The 21488-nt window shown below is 38.7% G+C and overlaps 1 protein-coding gene across 6 annotated transcripts in view; it reads right to left on the bottom strand.

Moving 5' to 3' along the window:
- C3H1orf141 (chromosome 3 C1orf141 homolog) overlaps nucleotides 1–19881 on the bottom strand; it is a 49688-nt gene extending 29807 nt beyond the window's left edge. Inside the window, exons 1-4 of one of the 6 annotated variants that reach the window (XM_061411660.1) lie at nucleotides 13709–13741; nucleotides 13031–13115; nucleotides 5786–5877; nucleotides 1891–2048 (exon numbers count right to left, since the gene is read on the bottom strand). In XM_061411660.1, the coding sequence (XP_061267644.1) occupies nucleotides 1891–2048; nucleotides 5786–5860 (233 nt within the window). In that variant the 5' untranslated portion in view covers nucleotides 5861–5877; nucleotides 13031–13115; nucleotides 13709–13741. Of the gene's footprint in view, nucleotides 1–1890; nucleotides 2049–5785; nucleotides 5878–6974; nucleotides 7056–13030; nucleotides 13116–13708; nucleotides 13742–19654 lie in introns of those variants that run through there. The other 5 variants (XM_061411662.1, XM_061411665.1, XM_061411661.1 and 2 more) reach the window with 5 other exon arrangements.
- Nucleotides 19882–21488: the final 1607 nt, after the last annotated feature.

Genomic DNA, 21488 nt, shown 5'->3' with positions numbered 1-21488 from the left:
ATCAGTGTCTCCTGGAGACTTAACCAGACATGCAAATTATCAGGCCCCAGCCCAGACCTACAGAATCAAAAACTCTGCCAGTGGGGCCCCACAATCTGTATTTAATGATTCCTCCATGTTTGAAAGGCTAGAGTAGTACTTCTCAATTGATAGTGTCCACAGAAATTACCTGGGGGATCTTGTTAACTACAGCTTTGGTTTGGGATGAGGTCAGAAAATTCTGTATTTCAAACAAGCTGCCAAGTGATACCAATGCTGCCAGATGGAAGATAACACTTTGAATAGCAGTAGACTAGAGATCAAAAATGAAAAAGGCATGCAGTTGGTAGGAGTTACTCTGGTACTGGTGGGTCATGATTATGATGTAAGTTTTAGGCTGAGCTGAAATCTGTGTGAATCAGATCTGACATGTTGGCTCATGTAGGAGTGGGGCCCAACTTCTATTTTATGCAACTTTTTCTATGTATTATTAAAATATTCTATTTTAACATGGATAGATCTATAAATGATTTTGAAGTAAAAGTATTGGCCATATCTACAGAAAAACAAAGTAGTAGTGAAAGAAGTTTGTGATAAAGCTAAAGTATGTAAACCATTAATATTTATTTGTGCTAGAAACAAACTCCTTTTCTGCACAATGGAAACATGTTCTGACATGTTTCCTGGTAAATCATAAATAACAAAAATACAGTTGAGTAAGCTGTATTTTGAGTCTAAATGGTCTTGTTTTACTTTATATTCAGACATGTTTGTTCAACTGTCTTTTAGATACCACCACCTGGATGTCCCAAAGCTCAGCATTTCTTGTTCTAATCTCTTACCCACCCCAATCTGCTTTTCAACCTATGATCCCTACCTAAGTACAAAACACCAAAATACATCTAGTCACCAAGACCAAAAGCTGGAAATCAGTCTGTAGAAAGTGGTAATGATAAGAATGTAGGCTCTGAAATTTAAATCTAGCTAGTATTTAAATCTAGCGTCTGCCCCTTGCTAGCTGTGTGACTCTGGGCAGATCATTTTAGCTCACCAAGACTTGGGTTTGTCATCTGTGAAACTGCCCTTAATACATTGAGTTGTTTTTGCTGTTTATTTGCTAAGTCATGTCTTACTATTTTGTGACCCCATGGACTATAGCCCCCCAGGTTACTCTTTCAGTGCGATTTCCCAGGCAAGAATACTGGAGTGGGTTGCCATTTCCTTCACCAGGGGATCTTCCCGACCCATGGATCACACCCAGGTCTCCTGCATGGCAGGCAGGTTCTTTACCACTGAGCCACTGGGGAAGCCCACCAGAAAGTTGAGTTACTACAGAATAAAAATAAATAAGGTAACAGCAGTATTGATACTACCACAAATGCCCAGTTGATTTGAAGTCTTATTGATTCTACATTTTACTATTTCTTTTGTCTTGGATCTCCTCCACATTTCTAGTGCCTAGAAAAAAATATACCTCATTACATACATGCATAGTGCCAGTGAGAGACCAATTATTACATATTCAGGCTACCCCTTGTAAGTACACAGAGAAACTGCCTTACTTAGTTTTCTAGGAATATCTTTTTTTTTTTTTTGCAATATATTGGTTGAAGCTTGAAATAAATCCTGATATTAACTTGGATTGATATAATAAAGCTCAAGAAGTCTTTCTTTAAACATTTAGAATTATAACTACTATGTACAATTATCATCTACAATGGTGAAATATTATAATAAATATTTTATAAACCAGTATTCAGAATACTAATCTAGCATACTGTAACTCATAACCATTATGAAATATACCTATGTTGACAAAGCTTACATTTAATATAGATTGCACAATCTAAGTCAATAAAAATAATGCTTTAAAACTTCAGACTGAAAGTTGCAGGTAGTTATAATGATAACCTTTTTGTTTTTTTAGTGCCATATGATCTGTCTTTTGTGATCTTTGAGTTTGTCTTAGATATGGAGGTAGCAATATCCTTTTCAAGTTCCAACTGGAAATCAAACGTCAGGGGTATCACTGAAATCTTTCTCTTTACTTGACTCTGAAGGCAGTTTTTCTGCAACAAATCCAAAATATAACACAGTGAAAAAAATGAGTACATTTCATATGAGGAAAACCCTGTATGGAAAGGGCAAAATTAATCTCACTTTATACATGCACCCTCAAGCACAGAATTTATGTGGCAGGCAACAATGGAAAAATAATGCAGACTGAAAATTGGAGGCCTTGTGTACAGACTCTTTTCCCATTTATTAAGTGAGGGTGTTGGACTAGATGCTCATGAAGGTTTCCTCTGAAGTTTAGAATTCTAAAGTTCCAAATTTAAGAATGACCTATATATTCAGCAAAGACAATTATTAATCTGTAGAGTTATTGGAGCCATAGCAGGCAGGTCCCTCCAACCCACTTCTCTTCCTGGAGCCGCATACATGGTGGAGCCAGAGCCAGAAATTGAGTTAAGAAAGCGATCAGAAGAGAATTCCGTTCAAGTATTTATACAGATGGACTGAAGAGCAAAAAGGGTAAAGCTAAAGAGTGAGTTAAGGAGCTGAAAATCTTCTCTAAAAAGCTCTCTCAGAGAACTGCACAGAGGAATAAAGAAATAATAACTTGAAAAGGAAATCATAGGATATGAGCACTTCTGTTTCTGCCAGTGAGGGATTAAGTGCTATAGGAATCGCCCTTCTGCTATAAACAACTAGAAAACCAGATAAAGTATATGAAAACTACAATCAGGCATTAGGAAACAGGCAGAGCAGGACCGTGATCCCTGAGGAAAGAGAAACAGATGAAGTCAACCCTACAATAGCCTAGCTTATTCTTGAAGGGCATTTCCAGACTGAGGCACAGGGAGGGGGAACTCAAACCAAACCCTGTGGCTCTAACCTGGTTGATTCTGAGAGACAGACACTGCACTGGCACACACTCTTGGGCATTCACCCCAAAGAAATAAAACTTTCATTCATACAAAATCCTGTACATAAATATTCATAGCAGCTTTACTTCAGCTTATTTTTTTTAGCAGCCTTATTTTTAAAAGCAAAATACTGAAAACAATGAAATACCTTCAGTAGGTAAGCAATTGAAACTGTACATTCATATAATGGAATACTACTCAGCAGTAAATTTTACATATTATTTACCATAAAAAAACCCCACTATTACTTCATGCAAAAACTTAATGGACCTCAAGAGCATAGTGAAATAGTCAATCTCAAAATTTTACACACTGAATAATTTCATTTATATAACATTCTCAATATTATAAAACTATAGATATGAAGAATAGATTAGTCATTGCTGGGGATAGAGACAGAATTGGGATGGGGGAATGGGCTTTCCTGGTGGCTTAGTGGTAAAGAATCTGCCTACAATGCAGGAGATGCAAAAGATGTGGGTTCAGTCCCTAGGTTGGGAAGATTCCCTAGAGGAGGAAATCGCAACCCGTTCCAGTACTCTTGCCTGGAAGATTCCATGGACAGAGGAGCCTGGCAGGCTACAGTCCATGGGGTCACAAAGAGTCGGACACAACTTAGTGATTAAACAATAACAACAAGTGGATCCAAATGCAAAGAAGTAACATGAGGGAGTACTTTTATAGGATGGAGGTGTAATATGCTTTGATTATGGTAGTTTCCACAATCTGTAATGAGATAAAATTGCATAAAACTACAGATACAAATGAATAAAGGTCAAAAAATGGAGATGACTGGGTAAAGTCTGTAGTCTGGTTAACAGTAATACACCAATATCAGTGCTGGATGTGACTCATGCTGGTTTGGGCTAGTGAACTACAACTATGTTAAGATGTCACTTTGGGGGTCAACTGAGGAAAGGTACATGGAACTATTTGTACTATTTCTGTAACATCTTGTCTGTGTGTGTGTTAGTTGCTTAGTCATGTCCGATTCTTTGCAACCCCATAGGCTGCAGCCCACCAGGCCCCTCCGTCCATGTGATTCTCCAGGCAAGAACACTGGAGTGCGTTGCCATTTTCTTCTCCAAAAGGAACAATAGAAAGAAAGAAAGTGAAGTCGCTCAGTCGTGTCCGATTCTTGGCAACCCCATGGACTGCAGCCCACCAGGCTCCTCCACCCATGGAATTGAGTCTACGATTATGAATGTATGATTGTATACATACATTTGTCTTTACTTAACCTCAACTGCTAAAAGGAGTCTGCCTCAGAGGAAAGGATTAGAGGGAAGAGGCGCAAAACTATTAATATTTCTTTATATAATTTTCCTTATGTACAATTTTCTTTATATATATCTATATATATTGCTTAACTTGTTTCCAAAAATATAACTTGAAAACTAAGAAAATATTTTTTAAATGACTTTATATACTTTTAAAAGAACTTCAAGAGAATTTTCTGTCAGTCACATGAATTAAGCATAGTTACACAAAATGAGAAAATACATGGAAATGCTTTGTGCAAAGGAGGCTCCTGGAAAAGTAAGAATTATTATTACCAATTATAACTTAACCTTTTATGTATAAAGAAATTTTGTGACAAATTTAATAGATTTATCTCTGATTATACTTTTAAAGTAAATTACAATTCATTTAAAATAAAAAAATTAAAAAGCAATAAACTTTGGGGTGTCAAAGTCTAACAGGTTTGCTTTAGTTAAGTTATGCTTAGTTTGGTATTTCAAAATTTTGATAGCTATAACAGAACAAATGTATTCCATTTTTCCATATTCCTCTACTTTATTTTCTGAATGAAAGGAGATAATTATGAAATATTAAAAAACCAAATTACTATTCAAACATTAATGCTTTCATTTTCAGGTTTGCAAATATGTTCATTCACTTAAGAGTTTCTCTCTGTGGTGTCCTCCTTGATTTCTCAAACTCCATTGCTCTTTATATATACTTCATTTATCCACATTATTATATTATCTTACAAGTCTTTTTGTAATCAAATTAAATTGCTCACATGTAAAAAATCTGGTGTTTCAGACCTGTATTATTTATTAATATCTTATATTTAATTTTATAATAGTCTCATTCTTTTGAGTCTTCCCTGTTGGCTCAGTGGTAAAGAATCCACCTGCAATGCAGGAGACATTGAATCCCTGGATAGGGAAGATCCCCTGGAGAAGGAAATGGCCACTTACTCCAGTATTCTTGCCTGGGAAATCCTATAGACAGAGGAGCCTGGCAGGCTACAGTCCATAGGGTTCCAAAAGAGTCGGACATGACTTAGCAGTTAAACAACAAACACTTTTCAGTTTATTTTCTAAGAACTTTATTTCTAACTTGGTAGCTATATCAAATATTTTCTTCCTTTTAATGAACCAAATAAACAAGTTTTTACATTTAACATATAATGAAAACTATAGTAGTCACATTAAAAAAAATTTATTTGTCTGCACTGGGTCTTAGTCGTGGCATGTGGGGTCTTTAGTTGTGACACGTGAACACTTAGTTGTAGCGTGTGGGATCTAGTTCCCTGATCAGGGATTGAACCCATGGTCCCTGCATTGGGAGCATAGAGTCTTAGTCACTAAACCACCTGGGAAGTCCCAGGAGTAGTCACATTTACTACTTGACTGCTTAGGATTAAAAAAAAAAACAAAAACAGGTTAGATGCATCATAACCAAACATTACAGTTGGCTGGAAGTTACCTCGTATATTTAATCAATTCTTTATAGTATTTCATAAATGACTCTCTTAACTAATACAATTATTACCTTTTTAAAAATTAGCCTGTAGCCCACTCACATTTGAAATGATAACCTTTTAATGATAAAAGTTAGTGAATTTTAGCTCATATTTTACAAACCTTTGCTCTTGTGGCCAAGAGGGTCTTTGCTTGCTCATCAAGAATATCCAACTTATCTAAGACTCTTTCTGCCATTGTCAGTCAGTAAATTCCTATTTAAAAGGAAGAGGGGGAGGAATAAATCTCCAAAACAAAATTAAACATATAATTAATTATTTAGGCATAAATTAAGAGACACACATTTCCAACACTGTTTTAGGTAAAGAAAAGAATACAGTTCTTTTCTAGATCGTGGAACAAATCACAGAAATGTAGAAGTACTCAAATGTTTTAGACAGAAGCTCATATGATCAGAATTCCCAGAAGCATGTGGGCCCCAGGAATTCTTAAAAGCATGATTAAAGGTGAGTTGAAGAAAGTTCAAGATTACTGTATGGAAACCAGATGTGACTCATACCTGAAGCAAGGGCATGCAGTTTGATACATATCTTCTTTTTGTCATGATTTAATTTTAATGAAAGTAAATAAAGAGAGCTCACATTTATAGAATTAATTACATTCAAATTAAATTGGTCGATGATCCAAGACTGTTAATACAGCACTTAGCAGGCAATCAGTCACAAGGAGCAGCAGCCAAGCTGGGAAGGATCTGTTGCCATAATAGTTCATATTTCCAGTTAATTAATTTGCTACAAATCTCATCTGGGCTCAGATGGTCCACATTAGTTTTAGGGACTTGAATATTAGCAACTAGAACCTGGTATAATTTATTTCCATTTTCAGATGAGAAAATTAAAAGCCACAAAGTACCTTACAATGCAATATACATATCTAGGGGCAGAGTGGAGGCAAGGATCAGGAATACCAATCCCAAACTCCCTCGACTTTATTTATTTTAAAAATTTGAGTAGACATTCATGCATTCAATATATTTTTGTTCACTGAATTAAATGGGCTCCAGTGACATTTATTTAAAGGTCTGTAAAACTTCACAGAAAGTATTGAATTCATCAATATTTCTAGTGAACATCAATGTCTACACTAAGATTCTTTTTAGCTCAAAAACTTTTTATGCATTGTCTCTTATATTGTATATTATTCAGTCAACATCACACAGAGGCAATAAAGCATGAAAAGACAAGAATTAAGAACCCTATGCCAAAAGCTCAAATTATTTTGTATTTGGTTTCTTTTAGCTATCGTTTCTATTTTCTTTCCTTTACTATCATTTCTATTTTCTTTCCTTTACCATCTATTGTGCTGAATTCCTGATGCTCTGCTGGTGTCTTACCATCCCAGCAAGCCCTCTGACATTTTGCTATATCTAAATACTCCACCTCCATCCCATGATGTATGTAGTCCTATGTGACAAAGGACTTTTGTGAGCTATGCAGATAGCCTGCCTTGGTATGAACCACGTAACCTTGTGTTGCAGCTTGGAAAAGAGAGACATAGGGTAAAGGTGTTAGCACACTGTGAATGCCTCAGATTCTCTGGGTCTCCTACAGGAGAGTAGGGGAGAAATTAGAGATTATCTGGACACTGTATACTGTCTTCTCAGATTTAGAAACCACCCCTCTCATATATCCTAAAAACAACTACAGGAATTTTAGCTTCTGTGTTACTCTTAAACATAATATGACTTCAAATATGGGGAAGGATACTCTAATTCTCACCAAAATTTATTTTAGTGGGGACAAGGTTTCTATTTCTAAATAAAACACACAGAGGTAAATAACTAGAAGAACCAAAGGAATGCATTTCCCAGTTTGAGGAAGATGTGAATTATATGAGGGCATGGAGACTTGCTGCTTACAGTGGGAGGGACAGAAAGCAGGGCTTTTAAAGGGTAAAATGTCTTATGCCTTTTACAATCCCTTGTCTTCAACATCACATCAGATATTTTAAGCTACGCCACATCATTCTAATTTTTATAAACACACACATAGAAAGCTAATTTGAAGGAAATTTTTATGTTTTTGGTTTAAAATTATTTTGCTATGAGCAAATTATTCAGCTATGATATGATTTCTGGCAAATCACTGTGCTTATGAGTTTTTCTGAAGTGAAGAATATGAAGTTTGACAATGAAACTGACAGAATGTTATTAGTTTCAGTTTTGCAGTCTTATTTTCATATTTTGGAGGCAAAATTCCCTTTTTTAGCTTGCAAATGTTTTCATAGCCCTTTGGCAACGTGCCAGTGGTTACCAGTGGATGAAGGGCGCTGGGGGAGAGTGCAGGGCAGGTAACACCACAGACTAACCTGCTTGCTTTCATCATCACCCTGGGGGTATCAAGAACCTAGTTGTGTCTCCTCAAGTAAATGCTGAGAGCAAAGGACCACCAGGTCTAATATGATGATGCATCCCAGCTGCTTTTGCATGAAGTAAAAACTAACCTTTTAATCAAGAGCATCCAGATTATATTAAATGTCCCTCAATTTGACCATCTGTCCTTTCTTGATTTAATCTTTAATTTTAATGTCTATTTTAAACCAGCATACTGGCTTCATACTTCAGTTTCATATTCATACTTCTATGGGCATAAATTCTACTTCATTGTTCTATTTCTATCAGCATACAGTTTCATTTAATGATAGACATTTCGTTTGGCTTCTAGCCACTAATTCCATTACATGAAACGTACTGTGCTAGGTATTCTATCACAGTAAGTTGTCTCTTGGCAGACGTTTTTCTTGTGACACCCATCTTCCTAGGCAAAGCAAATAGTCTCTCATATGTCACCAAAAAGAATAGAGACCATCAGGTAAGAACTTCTTTAACTTCCACTTCTCATACCAAAGTCTCATTGGCATCCATCCATTGCCATCTCGCTTGTATTTTAATTTTAATAGAAGTGTTGCCTCTCCCATCCAAAGCTAATTCCTCCCATATATCCTAGACTCTACTATCTTTAGCCTCCTAAAAGAATTATTTCCATTTTTTAATTTCCTCGTCCCTTTATCTTTTATTGTTTTTCATCACCAATTCCTTTTCCTTAGCATGCTCAGGGCTCTTCTATTTGAAAAAAAGGAAAAAATTCCTCCATTCTCCCTACTAGCCATGACTTTCTCTCTCATCTTCCCTTGATTGCCAAATTCTTAAGATAATTGTTTATACTGAGGTTTTCTAATTTTTTACATCCCTTTTCCTTCTCAGTCGGTCATCATTTGACTTCTTAACCTATTCCTCTAAATCTGACCCCATAAGTTACCAGGGTCACCATTTTATAAATAGGTGGATACTTTTCTGCTCGTATTTATCTTATTTGAGTTTTTTAAACTTTTGCTAATGTTAACCACTGCTTTCTACTGGTCTCCCTTCTCTTGGTTTCTATGACAACAGTCCTGTCATCTTATCTTCTCTAAACATTCCTTGCCAATATCTTCAATTTGCTGTTCTTTCTCACACTACTTCCTAAATACTAGTGTTCTTAAATGTTCAGCCATTTTCCCACTACTCCATATATTCTTTCAGGATGACGTCCCAAACTCAGGGCTTCATCTGCTGCTGCTAAGTCGCTTCAGTCGTGTCCGACTCTGTGTGACCCCATAGATGGCAGCCCACCAGGCTCTCCCGTCCCTGGGATTCTCCAGGCAAGTACAGTGGAGTCGGTTGCCATTTTCTTCTCTGATGCGTGACAGTGAAAAGTGAAAGTGAAGTTGTTCAGTCATGTCCGACCCTCAGTGACCTCATGGACTGCAGCCTACCAGGCTCCTGCGTCCATGCGATTTTCCAGGGAAGAGTACTGGAGGGGGGTTCCATTGCCTTCTCCCAGGGCTTCATCTCCCACCATCTATTTCCAAACAAAATCTCTCTTCTCAATTCCAAACTATATACCTCACTCAGTCCAGATTTCCCACAGGTGGCCCAAATGTAGGACTAAAAGTAAATCCATTCTTCTGCTCCCTTAGCCAAAAACCTCTTCCAACTTTTATTATCACATAGATTATATCTTAGGCATCCAGCCCATAAACTTAGGAGTTGTAATGGTTTTCAACAAAGGTCCATCTTTGTTGAAAGATGGTTTGCCAACAAAGGTCCATCTAGTCAATCCTAGTTATACTGCAGAATGAACTCAAAAGTTTTCAAGAAGTACAAATTCCCAGTTACCTCCACAGACCCACTAAGTTAGGATTTACAGAGGTAAAGACCAGGAATATATTTTTTAAAGCCCTTCTAATGAAACAGTTCCCCAAACCAGAATTTGGTCACCACTCTCTAGGAATAGCCAAAGTAAAATAGCTGTACCCAGCTAAAAAGGCGGCTGGGACTCGCAGTCCCTTTATCTCTGTGATACAGTCAGGTGAAAATCAGGATTTTCTTACTGAGAGACAAATGGAAAATAAATATCAGAAGTTCTGTCATATTCATTTTGTCTTCTCTCCTGATTGCTTCTCAAATTCTCTGCTAGGTAAATGGCTCCCATTACTTTAAAATGTTTTCCTATTTTGAGTACAACAGAGTAGAAGATAGGTATCTCTCACAAGAAATTAAAATTTAAAAAAAGGATAATGGCAAATTTTCTGTTTTGGTTTATAGATAAAGTAAAAGCTTACATCACTAGAATTTTGGCTAAGAGATGGGAACCAAACTAGGGAATAATTTGGGCTTAAAAATAGAGGTATTTACAATTAATCAGGGCTTCCCTGTGCTTCAGACGGTAAAGAATATGGCAGAAATAAGAATTTCTGCCAGTGCAGAAAACTCGGGGTCAATCCCTGGGATGGGGAGATCCTGTGAAGAAGGGAATGGCAACCCACTCCAGTATTCTTGCCTGGAGATTTTCATGGACAGAGAAGCCTGGTGGGCTACAGTCCATGGGATCACAAAGAGTCAGACACGACTGAGTGACTAACACTAACACACTCCAGGAAAACTCCTTCCTACCCTTTCTCTAAATATACAATAATCACTTTCTCTTGTATATTCTACATCCTACATATCTTTTCAGTTTTTTTCCTCTTATCCATTCACATTGCTATTTGTCTCAGTGTAAGATTCCATAACTTGTCCGGGTTAATGCAACAGTTTCAAAATATCTTTGTACATTTGTTCCATCACATCTGTTTTATTCTTACTTTTGCCTGAATTATTTTTCAAGAAAAATACAATCACATGCCTCCCTGATTACACTCCAACCCCTCCCTATAGATTTCAAGACAAACGTCAAACTCCTTGATTTATCCTAAGAGGCTCAAGGTTTGGCCTCTGACTAAGTCTTGAACCTCACCTGCCTCCTCCTCATGTATCCTTGATATCCCAGTCCTGATGAACAACTTGCAGTCCTTGAATGCATTGTACTTTCCTTCACTAGTTGCTTTGTCTTTGCTATTTCCTCTGCCTACAATGCTGTTATCCATTCTCTGTATTTCTAAGTCCAATGCATCCCTCAAGATCCAATAGAAATAACACCTCTGCTGGGAGGAATTCCTGATAAACTGTGATTTAGATGTCCAATGTCTACATTCACATGATAGTCTATGTATACTGCTGTCCTAGTTCTTTAATCACACTCTCTTAAAGCATTTTATATACTTTGTCCCTGCTCTATACTGTTTATTGAAGGCCAGAGGCAGATCTAACTCATCCTTGCATCCCGAATACCTAACAACCTGAATAAATGAATTAACCACCAGCCATTGAGGAAATGGAAAATGGTAAATGAAAGGCAGAAGAACCAGAGATCAAATTGTCAACATCCAATGGATCATCAAAAAAGCAAGAAAGTTTCAGAAAAACATCTATTTCTGCTTTATTGACTATGCCAACACCTTTGACTGTGTGGATCACAATAAACTGTGGAAATTTCTTAAAGAGATGGGAATACCAGACCACCTGACCTGCCTCCTGAGAAATCTGTATGCAGGTCAAGAAGCAACAGTTAGAAGTGGACATGGAACAACAGACTGGTTCCAAATAGGAAAAGGAGTATATCAAGGCTGTATATTGTCACCCTGCTTATTTAACTTATATGCAGAGTACATCATGAGAAACGCTGGGCTGGAGGAAGCACAAGCTGGAATCAAGATTGCCGGGAGAAATATCAATAACCTCAGATAAGCAGATGACACCATCCTTATGGCAGAAAGTGAAGAAGAACTAAAGAGCCTCTTGATGAAAGTGAAAGGAAAGTGAAAACGTTGGCTTAAAGCTCAACATTCAGAAAACTAAGATCATGGCCTCCAGTCCCAACACTTCATGGCAAATAGATGGGGAAACAGTGTCAGATTTTATTTTTCTGGGCTCCAAAATCACTGCAGATGGTGATTGCCACCATGAAATTAAAAGACGCTTACTCCTTGGAAGAAAAGTTATGACCAACCTAAATAGTATATTAAAAAGCAGAGACATTACTTTGCCAACAAAGGTCCATCTAGTCATGGCTATGGTTTTTCCAGTGGTCATGTATGGATATGAGAGTTGGACTATAAAGAAAGCTGAGCACCAAAGAATTGATGCTTTCGAACTGTGGTGTTGGAGAAGACTCTTGAGAGTCCCTTGGACTGCAAGGAGATCCAACCAGTCCACCCTAAAGGAGATCAGTCCTGGGTGTTCATTGGAAGGACTGATGTTGAAGCTGAAACTCCAATACTTTGGCCACCTGATGTAAAGAGCTGACTCATTGGAGAAGACCCTGAAGCTGGGAAAGATTGAGGGCAGGAGAAGAAGGGGACAACAGAGGATTTGATGGTTGGATGGCATCATTGACTCAATGGACATGAGTTTGGGTGACTCCGGGAGTTGGTGCTAGACAGGGAGGCCTGATGTTCTGTGGTCCAAGGGGTCACAAAGAGTCGGACACAACTGAGTAACTGAACTGAGCTGATGCTTGCCTTTAGTCTGCCTTTACATTTATGAGTATGTATAAATCTTTCACAGAGTCCTATTGAGGTTCTCCTAGATAAAGCCATAACATTAAAAAACACTGCTTTCTCTCCCACCTTCAAACTTAGAAAGGCAACGTAGTATACTGGTTAAGAACATGAAATCTAAAATTGGGCTGCTTGGGTTTGAATCCTTGGCTCTGCTACTTACCAGCTGTGTGACTGTGGGCTAGTTGCCTACCCTCTTTGTATTGTCCCATTCATAAAAAGGGAATAATAGAAGAACCCACTTCATTTGGGCTGTTATGAGGTTTAACTGAGTGAATGCAAGTGACACATAAAGTGTTTGATAAATGAAAGAAGTAAATATAAGTAATGATACACTTACTGGTTAGGGATAAAATGTATGAGGTTATCTGTAAATTCTGGAAAATGCAAGTTCCACATATGCATATCATTTTGTTTTTTTCTGCATACCTGTCACCGTACAACCACCAATGGTCTCCATATGTCTGATGGTCTACTTCAGAAGATATTTCTTCAATTATACCCAAACTAAATGCTTGGAACTTGGGAAACAAAGAGAATTTATTCAGCAAGTCAGTGTCTTCTATTTAATCCAGTAATTCAGTATATTCTATTTTAATTCAGAAATTTAATATCTTCTGTACCATGTCATCTATTATCTTTTTTCCTTTTCTTCTCTAATTTTCTCATAGTTTTACTTCTCAATTTTTCATTCAATTCTTTTTTCTGCGTTCAGTCAACAAAAACTAAAACTCATTGTCTCATAAGGCGTTAGTGTAGGTCTTGAATATATAGTAAGTGTTTAGGGAGACAGTTTGATGCTACTTGGATAAGCATTATGATGTTGCCACACTAGAAAGTGAAAGTGAAGTTGCTCAGCCATGTCCAGCTCTTTGCAACCCCATGGCCTGTAGCCTACCAGGCTAATCTGTCCATGGGATTTCCCCCCAGCAAGAGTACTGGAGTGGGTTGTCATTTGGACAGTCATCAAAAAACAAAATTAGTTTGTGTTCAAGTAAATAGATCTAATCATCTGCCTTTCAATAATATATTAACTAGGGGTGAAAGAGATGATCTTATTTCTTAAATATGCATAGATACACCTGAAGCAATCTTATATACACTTACAGTTGCTGGGAAATGCTCCTTTCTGGAATGGAGAGTTCTTATGTGGTCACAGAAACCTAACCCATAGAATCTTGGGGTTAAAATGGACCAATAGTCTTTCACATAATTCCATGTACAGTGAGGCTACATTGACCCTAACTGGACAAGCCCTTTCTGTTCAGTTCAGTTCAGTTCAGTCACTCAGTCGTGTCCGACTCTTTGTGACCCCATGAACCGCAGCATGCCAGGCCTCCTTGTCCATCACCAACTCCCAGAGTCCACCCAAACCCATGTCCACCGAGTTGGTGATGCCATCCAACCATCTCATCCTCTGTCGTCCCCTTTTCCTCCTTCCCCCAATCTTTTCCAACATCAGGGTCTTTTCAAATGAGTCAGCTCTTCCCATTAGGTGGCCAAAGCATTGGAGTTTCAGCTTCAACATCAGTCCTTCCAATGAACACCCTAGACTGATCTCCTTTAGGGTGGACTAGTTGGATCTTCTTGCAGTCCAATGGACTCTCAAGAGTCTTCTCCAACACCACAGTTCAAAAGCATCAATTCTTTGGCACTCAGCTTTCTTCTTAGTCCAACTCTCACATCCATACGTGGCTACTGGAAAAACAATAGCCTTGACCAGATGGACCTTTGTTGACAAAGTAATGTCTCTGCTTTTTAATATGCTGTCTAGGTTGGTCATAATTTTCTTCAGAGGAGTAAGTGTCTTTTAATTTCATGGTGGCAATCACCATCTGCAGTGATTTTGGAGCCCCCCAAAATAAAGTCTGCCACTGTTTCCACTGTTTCCCCATCTATTTGCCATGAAGTGATGGGACCAGATGCCATGATCTTCGTTTTCTGAATGTTGAGCTTTAAGCCAACTTTTTCACTCTCCTCTTTCACTTTCATCAAGAGGCTGTTTAGTTCCTCTTCACTTTCTGCCATAAGGATGGTGTCATCTGCATATCTGAGGTTATTGATATTTCTCCTGGCAATCTTGATTCCAGCTTGTGCTTCCTCCAGCCCAGCGTTTCTCATGATGTACTCTGCATATAAGTTAAATAAGCAGGGTGACAATATACAGCCTTGACGGACTCCTTTTCCTATTTGGAACCAGTCTGTTCTTTCATGTCCAGTTCTAACTGTTGCTTCCTGACCTGCATATAGGTTTCTCAAGAGGCAGATCAGGTGGTCTGGTATTCCCATCTCTTGAAGAATTTTCCACAGTTTATTGTGATCCGCATAGTCAATAAAGCAGAAATAGATGTTTTTCTGAAACTCTCTTGCTTTTTTGATGATCCAGTGGATGTTGGCAATTTGATCTCTGGTTACTCTGCCTTTTCTAAAACCAGCTTGAACATCTGGAAGTTCATGGTTCACGTATTGCGGAAGCCTGGCTTGGAGAATTTTAAGCATTACTTTACTAGCTTGTGAGATGAATGCAATTGTGCAGTAGTTTGAGCATTCTTTGGCATTGCCTTTCTTTGGGATTGGAATGAAAACTGACCTTTTCCAGTCCTGTGGCCACTGCTGAGTTTTCCAAATTTGCTGGCATATTGAGTGCAGCACTTTCACAGCATCATCTTTCAGGATTTGAAATAGCTCAACTGGAATTCTATCACCTCCACTAGCTTTGTTCGTAGTGATACTTCCTAAGGCCCACTTGATTTCACGTTCCAGGATGTCTAGCTCTAGGTGAGTCATGATCCTGGCTTTTACATTCAATGCTATTGTCTTCCTTAAGACCTTAAGATGTTCATTTTCTCTTCTCTCAGTTACTGCACTCTAATCTCCCTAATTTGCCAGACCCTAACTTTCCTCCTCATTCCTCAAATATTGGTCCTTCAAAATGCCATCAGAGCTGGCTTAATTAAACAGGACACTGACCGGGTCCAATTCCAGCCCTCAAACCTTAGTTTGCTCCCCAATATCTGCAGAGTAATACACAAGCTCTGCAGATGACGTACAGGACAGTTCAAGAAAACAGTCCAGGATCTGGCTCACTCCACCTTCCAGTTAACCTCCCCCATAACCCATCTTCTTCCATGCTTTACCATTTCTTTTCCCAGGACACATCCTGCACCTTTCCAAGCATGTCCTTCACTCCTGCTCTTTTTTCTTTCTTTTTAAAACATTTATTTGTTTGCATGTGCTGGGTCTAGTGGCAGCATACAGGATCTTCAGTCTTCATTGCAACATGAAAACTAGACATGTGGGATCATAGTTCCTTGACTAGGGATTGAACCCAGGCCCCCTGCACTGGGAGCTCAAAGTCTTAACCTCTGACCACTAGAGAAGTCCTATTCCTGCTTTTCATTTCATTGGGATGTTCTTTCCTAATGTCTTCTAGTCAAAAGCCTATCCTTTCTCAACTCCTAATATAAAGGTGGGCTTGCCAGGTGGCACAGTGGTAAAGAATCCACTTGCCAAGGCAGAAGACACAAGAGACATGGATTCAACGCCTGGGTCGGGAATATCCCTTGGAGTAGGAAATGGCAACCTGCTCCAGTATTCTTGCCTAGAAAATTCCATGGGCAGAGGAGCCTGGCAGGCTACAGTCCATGAAGTCATAAAGAATCAGACACAAATGAGCACACAGCACAGCAATGTAAAGGCAAGCTCTTTTGCAAGACTCTCCTTGACAGTCTCTCATTCTTTGTCCCACTGACAGTTACATTTTATTATGTGCTATTGTATTTTGTCCTTCATGATAGAACTTGGCACATTGTACTACAGAGACTTATCATTTGACAAATCTCTTCCTCACTGTGTTAAATCTCATTTAAAGCAGGAATTGATTTACCTGCTTTGAATCTCAGCACCAGAAAAGGATTTTACACCTAATTGGGATCTGAAAATTATCATTTAGTTTGAATAAATAAAGCATTTTATTCATTTATTTATTCTCTGAATAAAGCATTTTATGGGGAGCAATCCCAGTTTATTTGTGATGGATGATATTAATTCAAGATGATTTACTGGGGATGAAATATGAAGTTGAGTGAATTATAAGATTTGGTTCTTGCCAAATCTAAACTTGGTAAAATTATTTTCAAAGGCAACTGAGATTTATGTTCTTAATTACTGGCTCAGTAATGACAGGTTTTTTAAAAAGAACCTAATGAAATAGAGAACTTGCCAACTAGGGCAGAATAAAATTCCCAGTCACTCTCAAAGTAAATCACCCCCTGGCTTCACTGCAAAGACTTGGCTACATCAACAAACAATTTCAAGGCTGTAAGGCCAACATTATAAGCAGTCAGAGACTGAGTCATTACTAAAAATAACAATATCAAACTAAAAAGTTACTTTTAAAAAAGCATTAATTCATTTTAACAGTACTTTTGAACTGGAAAAAAGTCAAAAATCAAACAAAAAGCCCAATGCTGCCAATATTATAGGCTCTGCTAAGAAGTCTTCTTCAGCAAGTTGCAAACATCTCCTATCAAAGGAAAATCTAAAGAAAACTGAAAGTGGCTTAAACTCATAAACTAAAGAGCTGGACTGAGCAACTATCCAGAAAATGGAGGCTCACATTAACGTTTACTCCTTTATCTGGCTTCATCAGGTCATATGTTCACTCCTTGCAGGAAAAGACCTCTTATACTTGTACCTGACACAGACCACTAAACACTGCATGCATGCTAAGTTGCTTCAGTCGTGTCTGGCTCTTTGTGACCCCATGGTCTGTAGCCCGCCAGGCTCCTCTGACCATGGGACTCTCCAGGCAATAATACTGGAGTGGGTTGCCATGCCCTCCTCCAGGGGCTATTCCTACCTGAGGATCGAACCCACGCCTCTTAAGTTTTTTGCATTGGCAGACAGGTTCTTTACCACTAGCGATACCTGGGAAGCCCCACCAAATACTGTACTGAGCACTAGAAAGCACTTGTTTTAAGTGATTATGTTTTGCTCCATTTGAGATAACTGGCTAAATTTCTTTACCTCACATTCCAAGTACAGACACAAGAGAATTCTTTTTTTTTTTTTTTTAGTCTAAAATGTTGACTTATATTACAGGCTGAATTATGTCACCTTCAAATCTGCGTGTTGAAATCCTAATCCCAAGTATCTCAGAGTGTGGCTGTTTTTGGAGGGAGGGCCTTTATTTTTAAAAATGTAACTAAGTTAAAATAGCTGAAATGAGGTCATTAGAGTGGGCCTTGACCCACTGTGCCTGGTGGCATACAGGAAGAGGAGATTAGGACACAGACAATATGCACAAAGGGAAGATCAGGTGAGACACAGGGAAAAGGGCTCCATCTGCAAGCCAAGGACAGAAGCTTAAGAAGAAACCAATCCTGCACACACCTTGATCTTGAACTTTTAGTCTCCAGAATTGTGAGGAATAAATTACTGTTGTTCAAGTCATACTGTCTGTGGTGTGGTGACCCAAGGACAAAGGAGCAGATAACCAAGGAGGGTCTTGGAATGCAGGAATGGAAAAACCAGACCCTTATCGTCCTTCCCTCCCTCTTGTTGTAACTATTAATGGAACAGTATAACCTGTCTCCCCACCTACCCCATAGGGAGGAGGTATTTGCCTTACTCTTCCCCCCACCCAGTATACTTTCCTCATCCAATAAGCAAATAACCTGCAAGATCCCTATCCCACTTCTTGTGCCCTGGGTAGAAAGTGGACTAAGGACCCCTATTCAACACTGGTTCTCCCTTGAGCTGCCCCACTGTTCTAACAGCATCTCCCACTCTAATAAACTTTATTTCCCTCTCATTCTGCTTCATGTCTGGAAATTCTTTTCCAACCTGTGCATGGATCATGACATGTGCTATTGCAGTTGTGGCAGCTTTAGCAAACCAACACAGCCCACAAATCATGAGAACTAGCTTCAGTTCTGTTCAGTCGCTCAGTCGTGTCCGACTCTTTGTGACCCCATGAATTGCAGCACGCCAGGCCTCCCTGTCCATCAGCAACTCCCAGAGCTCACCCAAACTCGTCCATCGAGTCGGTGATGCCATCCAGCCATCTCATCCTCTGTCATCCCCTTCTCCTCCTGCCCCCAATCCCTCCCAGCATCAGTCTTTTCCAATGAGTCAACTCTTCGCATGAGGTGGCCAAAGTATTGGAGTTTCAGCTTTAGCATCAGTCCTTCCAAAGAACACCCAGGACTGATCTCCTTTAGAATGGACTGGTTGGATCTCCTTGCAGTCCAAGGGACTCTCAAGAGTCTTCTCCAACACCACACTTCAAAAGCATCAATTCTTCAGCGCTCAGCTTTCTTCATAGTCCAACTCTCACATCCATACATTACCACTGGAAAAACCATAGCCTTGACTAGACGGACCTTGAGAACTAACTTAAAAAATCATTATTAGAAGATTTAAAGATCAATCCTGGCCTCTGTGCATAGATCCATACTATTTAATTTCTTGTCCCCTTTGTGTTATGAGAGCAGGGGAGAAAATTGACTCGATTTTCAAACATTACTAAAATTTGCCTGTCACCAATTTGAGGTTGGATGGTAAGGTTCTAACGAAAAATATCAAAGATGTTTTAAAAGTATGTGTACAAACTCTGGGGAGTGTCATTGTGAGCAACCAATGAGATTACGATAGGAAGACTTATTGGCAAATTTGAAATCGCATCACAATTATTGCTGAAGTGATCAACTCCAACCAGCCCCGTCCACAACCGTTCTGTTTGTTTCGGAAGTTTGAAAGGCCCTGATTATGATGCCTGGAGCCGCCCACACTTCATGCCGGTCCTCCAGTTCACCTTCCCCGGGAGCCTCCATCTCAGGAGGGCCGCGCGAAGAGGCTCAGGGGTACCTGGAAATCAGGGAGCCCTTCGCAAATACCCTCTGCCTGTGGTCCTTTAATAGCAAACCAAAATATCAAGGATGTTGTGATTGAGGAAACTCCTTAAAATTAAGTATAGAAGAGGCAAAAGTCCTTTCAAGGAAGCTGGGAGAAGCCCCTTAGGCCTGCCTCCCACCTGTGTCCCACACTCACCTGGGAACTCCGCCACCCAGCGTGACAGGGACGCCTCGCGCCCAGTCCCTCCCCAGCCAGATCCCGGGGGGAGAAAGTTCTGTTATCGGCTGGGGAGGAAACGGGCCTAAGACTTAAAAGCATGCGTTTCTTATTTCGCTTTCTATCTCCATACAAATTTTAGCATTCAAACTTGCAACGCCTCCGCCTCCCCAAACCGCACCTACTTTCTTTTCTTTTCTGGCTCTGGTAACTGTTTTCTGCCGGATTCAGGCCCTTAGCTATGCGTCCTGTGTCCATAGAAACAGTTTCCTGAGCTTTCCTACCCTCGAAAAGGTCTCTGCCTCCAGGGGATTTTGCCCACATACTTTTGTAACTAAGATCCAAAGTGACTCACTAAATCCATAAGGATATAAAAGCTATTATGCTAAACAGTGGAAGGAGAGAGAGGTTAAGAAAAGGAGAGAAGTACAAAGAACTGGGGGCAAAGACTCTGCTTCTCTTTATTTCCTTCTGGAAATGCCACAGTTGAAAAAGAAAGTTTCCTCCTTGCAGTTTGCAGCTCTGAATGGAAGTTGACAGCCTGTTTTGAATACTTGATGAAAGATTGCTTTTTCATGACTTATTACTTAAAAAAAACAAACTCATTCTTATTCCTAAGGCCATGAAACCCCCATGTGATTGGTAACATCATCCTTGTATTTTACAGGTTGTGTAGTAGGTTTGGCTACACACACACACACACACACACACACACACACACACAAACACACTACCCTATTCACACACAACAGAATCATACTTTAAAAATGACTGACTTGAAAGCATTCTTGATTTGATCAAGAATGGTGAAAACTGTCTACAACAATGATTAATTTTTTAGTCAAGAATTGTGTTGATAAGTATTTTAGGAATGTGCCTTAACTGATGCAAATCAAAATGGAAACAAAAGCTTTAGAAAACAGCATTAATCATCACAAGTCCATGCTAGTGTTAATGACAGAACTTCACAAAAATAAATATAGTTTTAATTATATAGTAATCAAAAGACAGCTAGAAATTGTTATTCACAGCCAATGTATGAAAACATTGGAATCGATTTATTTAAATACAAGATTTTCAATGATAAAAGATATGAGGTAGTTTAATTCTATCATATTTCATAAACCATATTCATGAAGTGCAATGATTTGTATGGGATTGGTAACTAGTTTCTAGTGAACATTTGACTAATATTATTATAATCCCTTCACCGCAAATTTGCACAAAGGTGAAATTAGTGTCTTTAAAAAAGGAAAACTGAATTCAGAAATGTTAACTACTTAACAATTTTTAGTCAATGAAATTTATAAAGCATGAATCATATAAAATTCTTGGAGTATTATCATTATATCAGTTAATATTTATGTAATACAAACTATGTGCCAGATAGTAGACTAGACATTTTTAGTAACATCTCTCATTCTATCCTTCCTCTTTCATTAATCCTCAATCTTTAATTAGTATGTATGGGAAAGGTATTATCTTCAATTTTAGAAATGATCAAGCTCAAAGAAATCATATGATTTGCCCCAAATTATACAATTATTCAAATAGATGGGGAAACAGTGGAAACAGTGGCAGACTTTATCTTTTGGGGCTCCAAAATCACTATAGATGGTGACTGCAGCCATGAAATTAAAAGACACTTACTCCTTGGAAGAAAAGTTATGACCAACCTAGACAGCATATTAAAAAGCAGAGAGTTACTTTGTCAACAAAGGTCTGTCAAGTTAAGGCTATGGTTTTTCCAGTAGTCATGTATGGATGTGAGAGTTGGACTATAAAGAAAGCTGAGCGCCGAAGAATTGATGCT

This window comes from Bos javanicus, chromosome 3, assembly GCF_032452875.1.
Source record: "Bos javanicus breed banteng chromosome 3, ARS-OSU_banteng_1.0, whole genome shotgun sequence".
Taxonomy (NCBI): Eukaryota; Metazoa; Chordata; class Mammalia; order Artiodactyla; family Bovidae; genus Bos; species Bos javanicus.
Note: the sequence above shows the minus strand (reverse complement) of the source record. Positions and strands in the feature narration are given on the sequence as shown.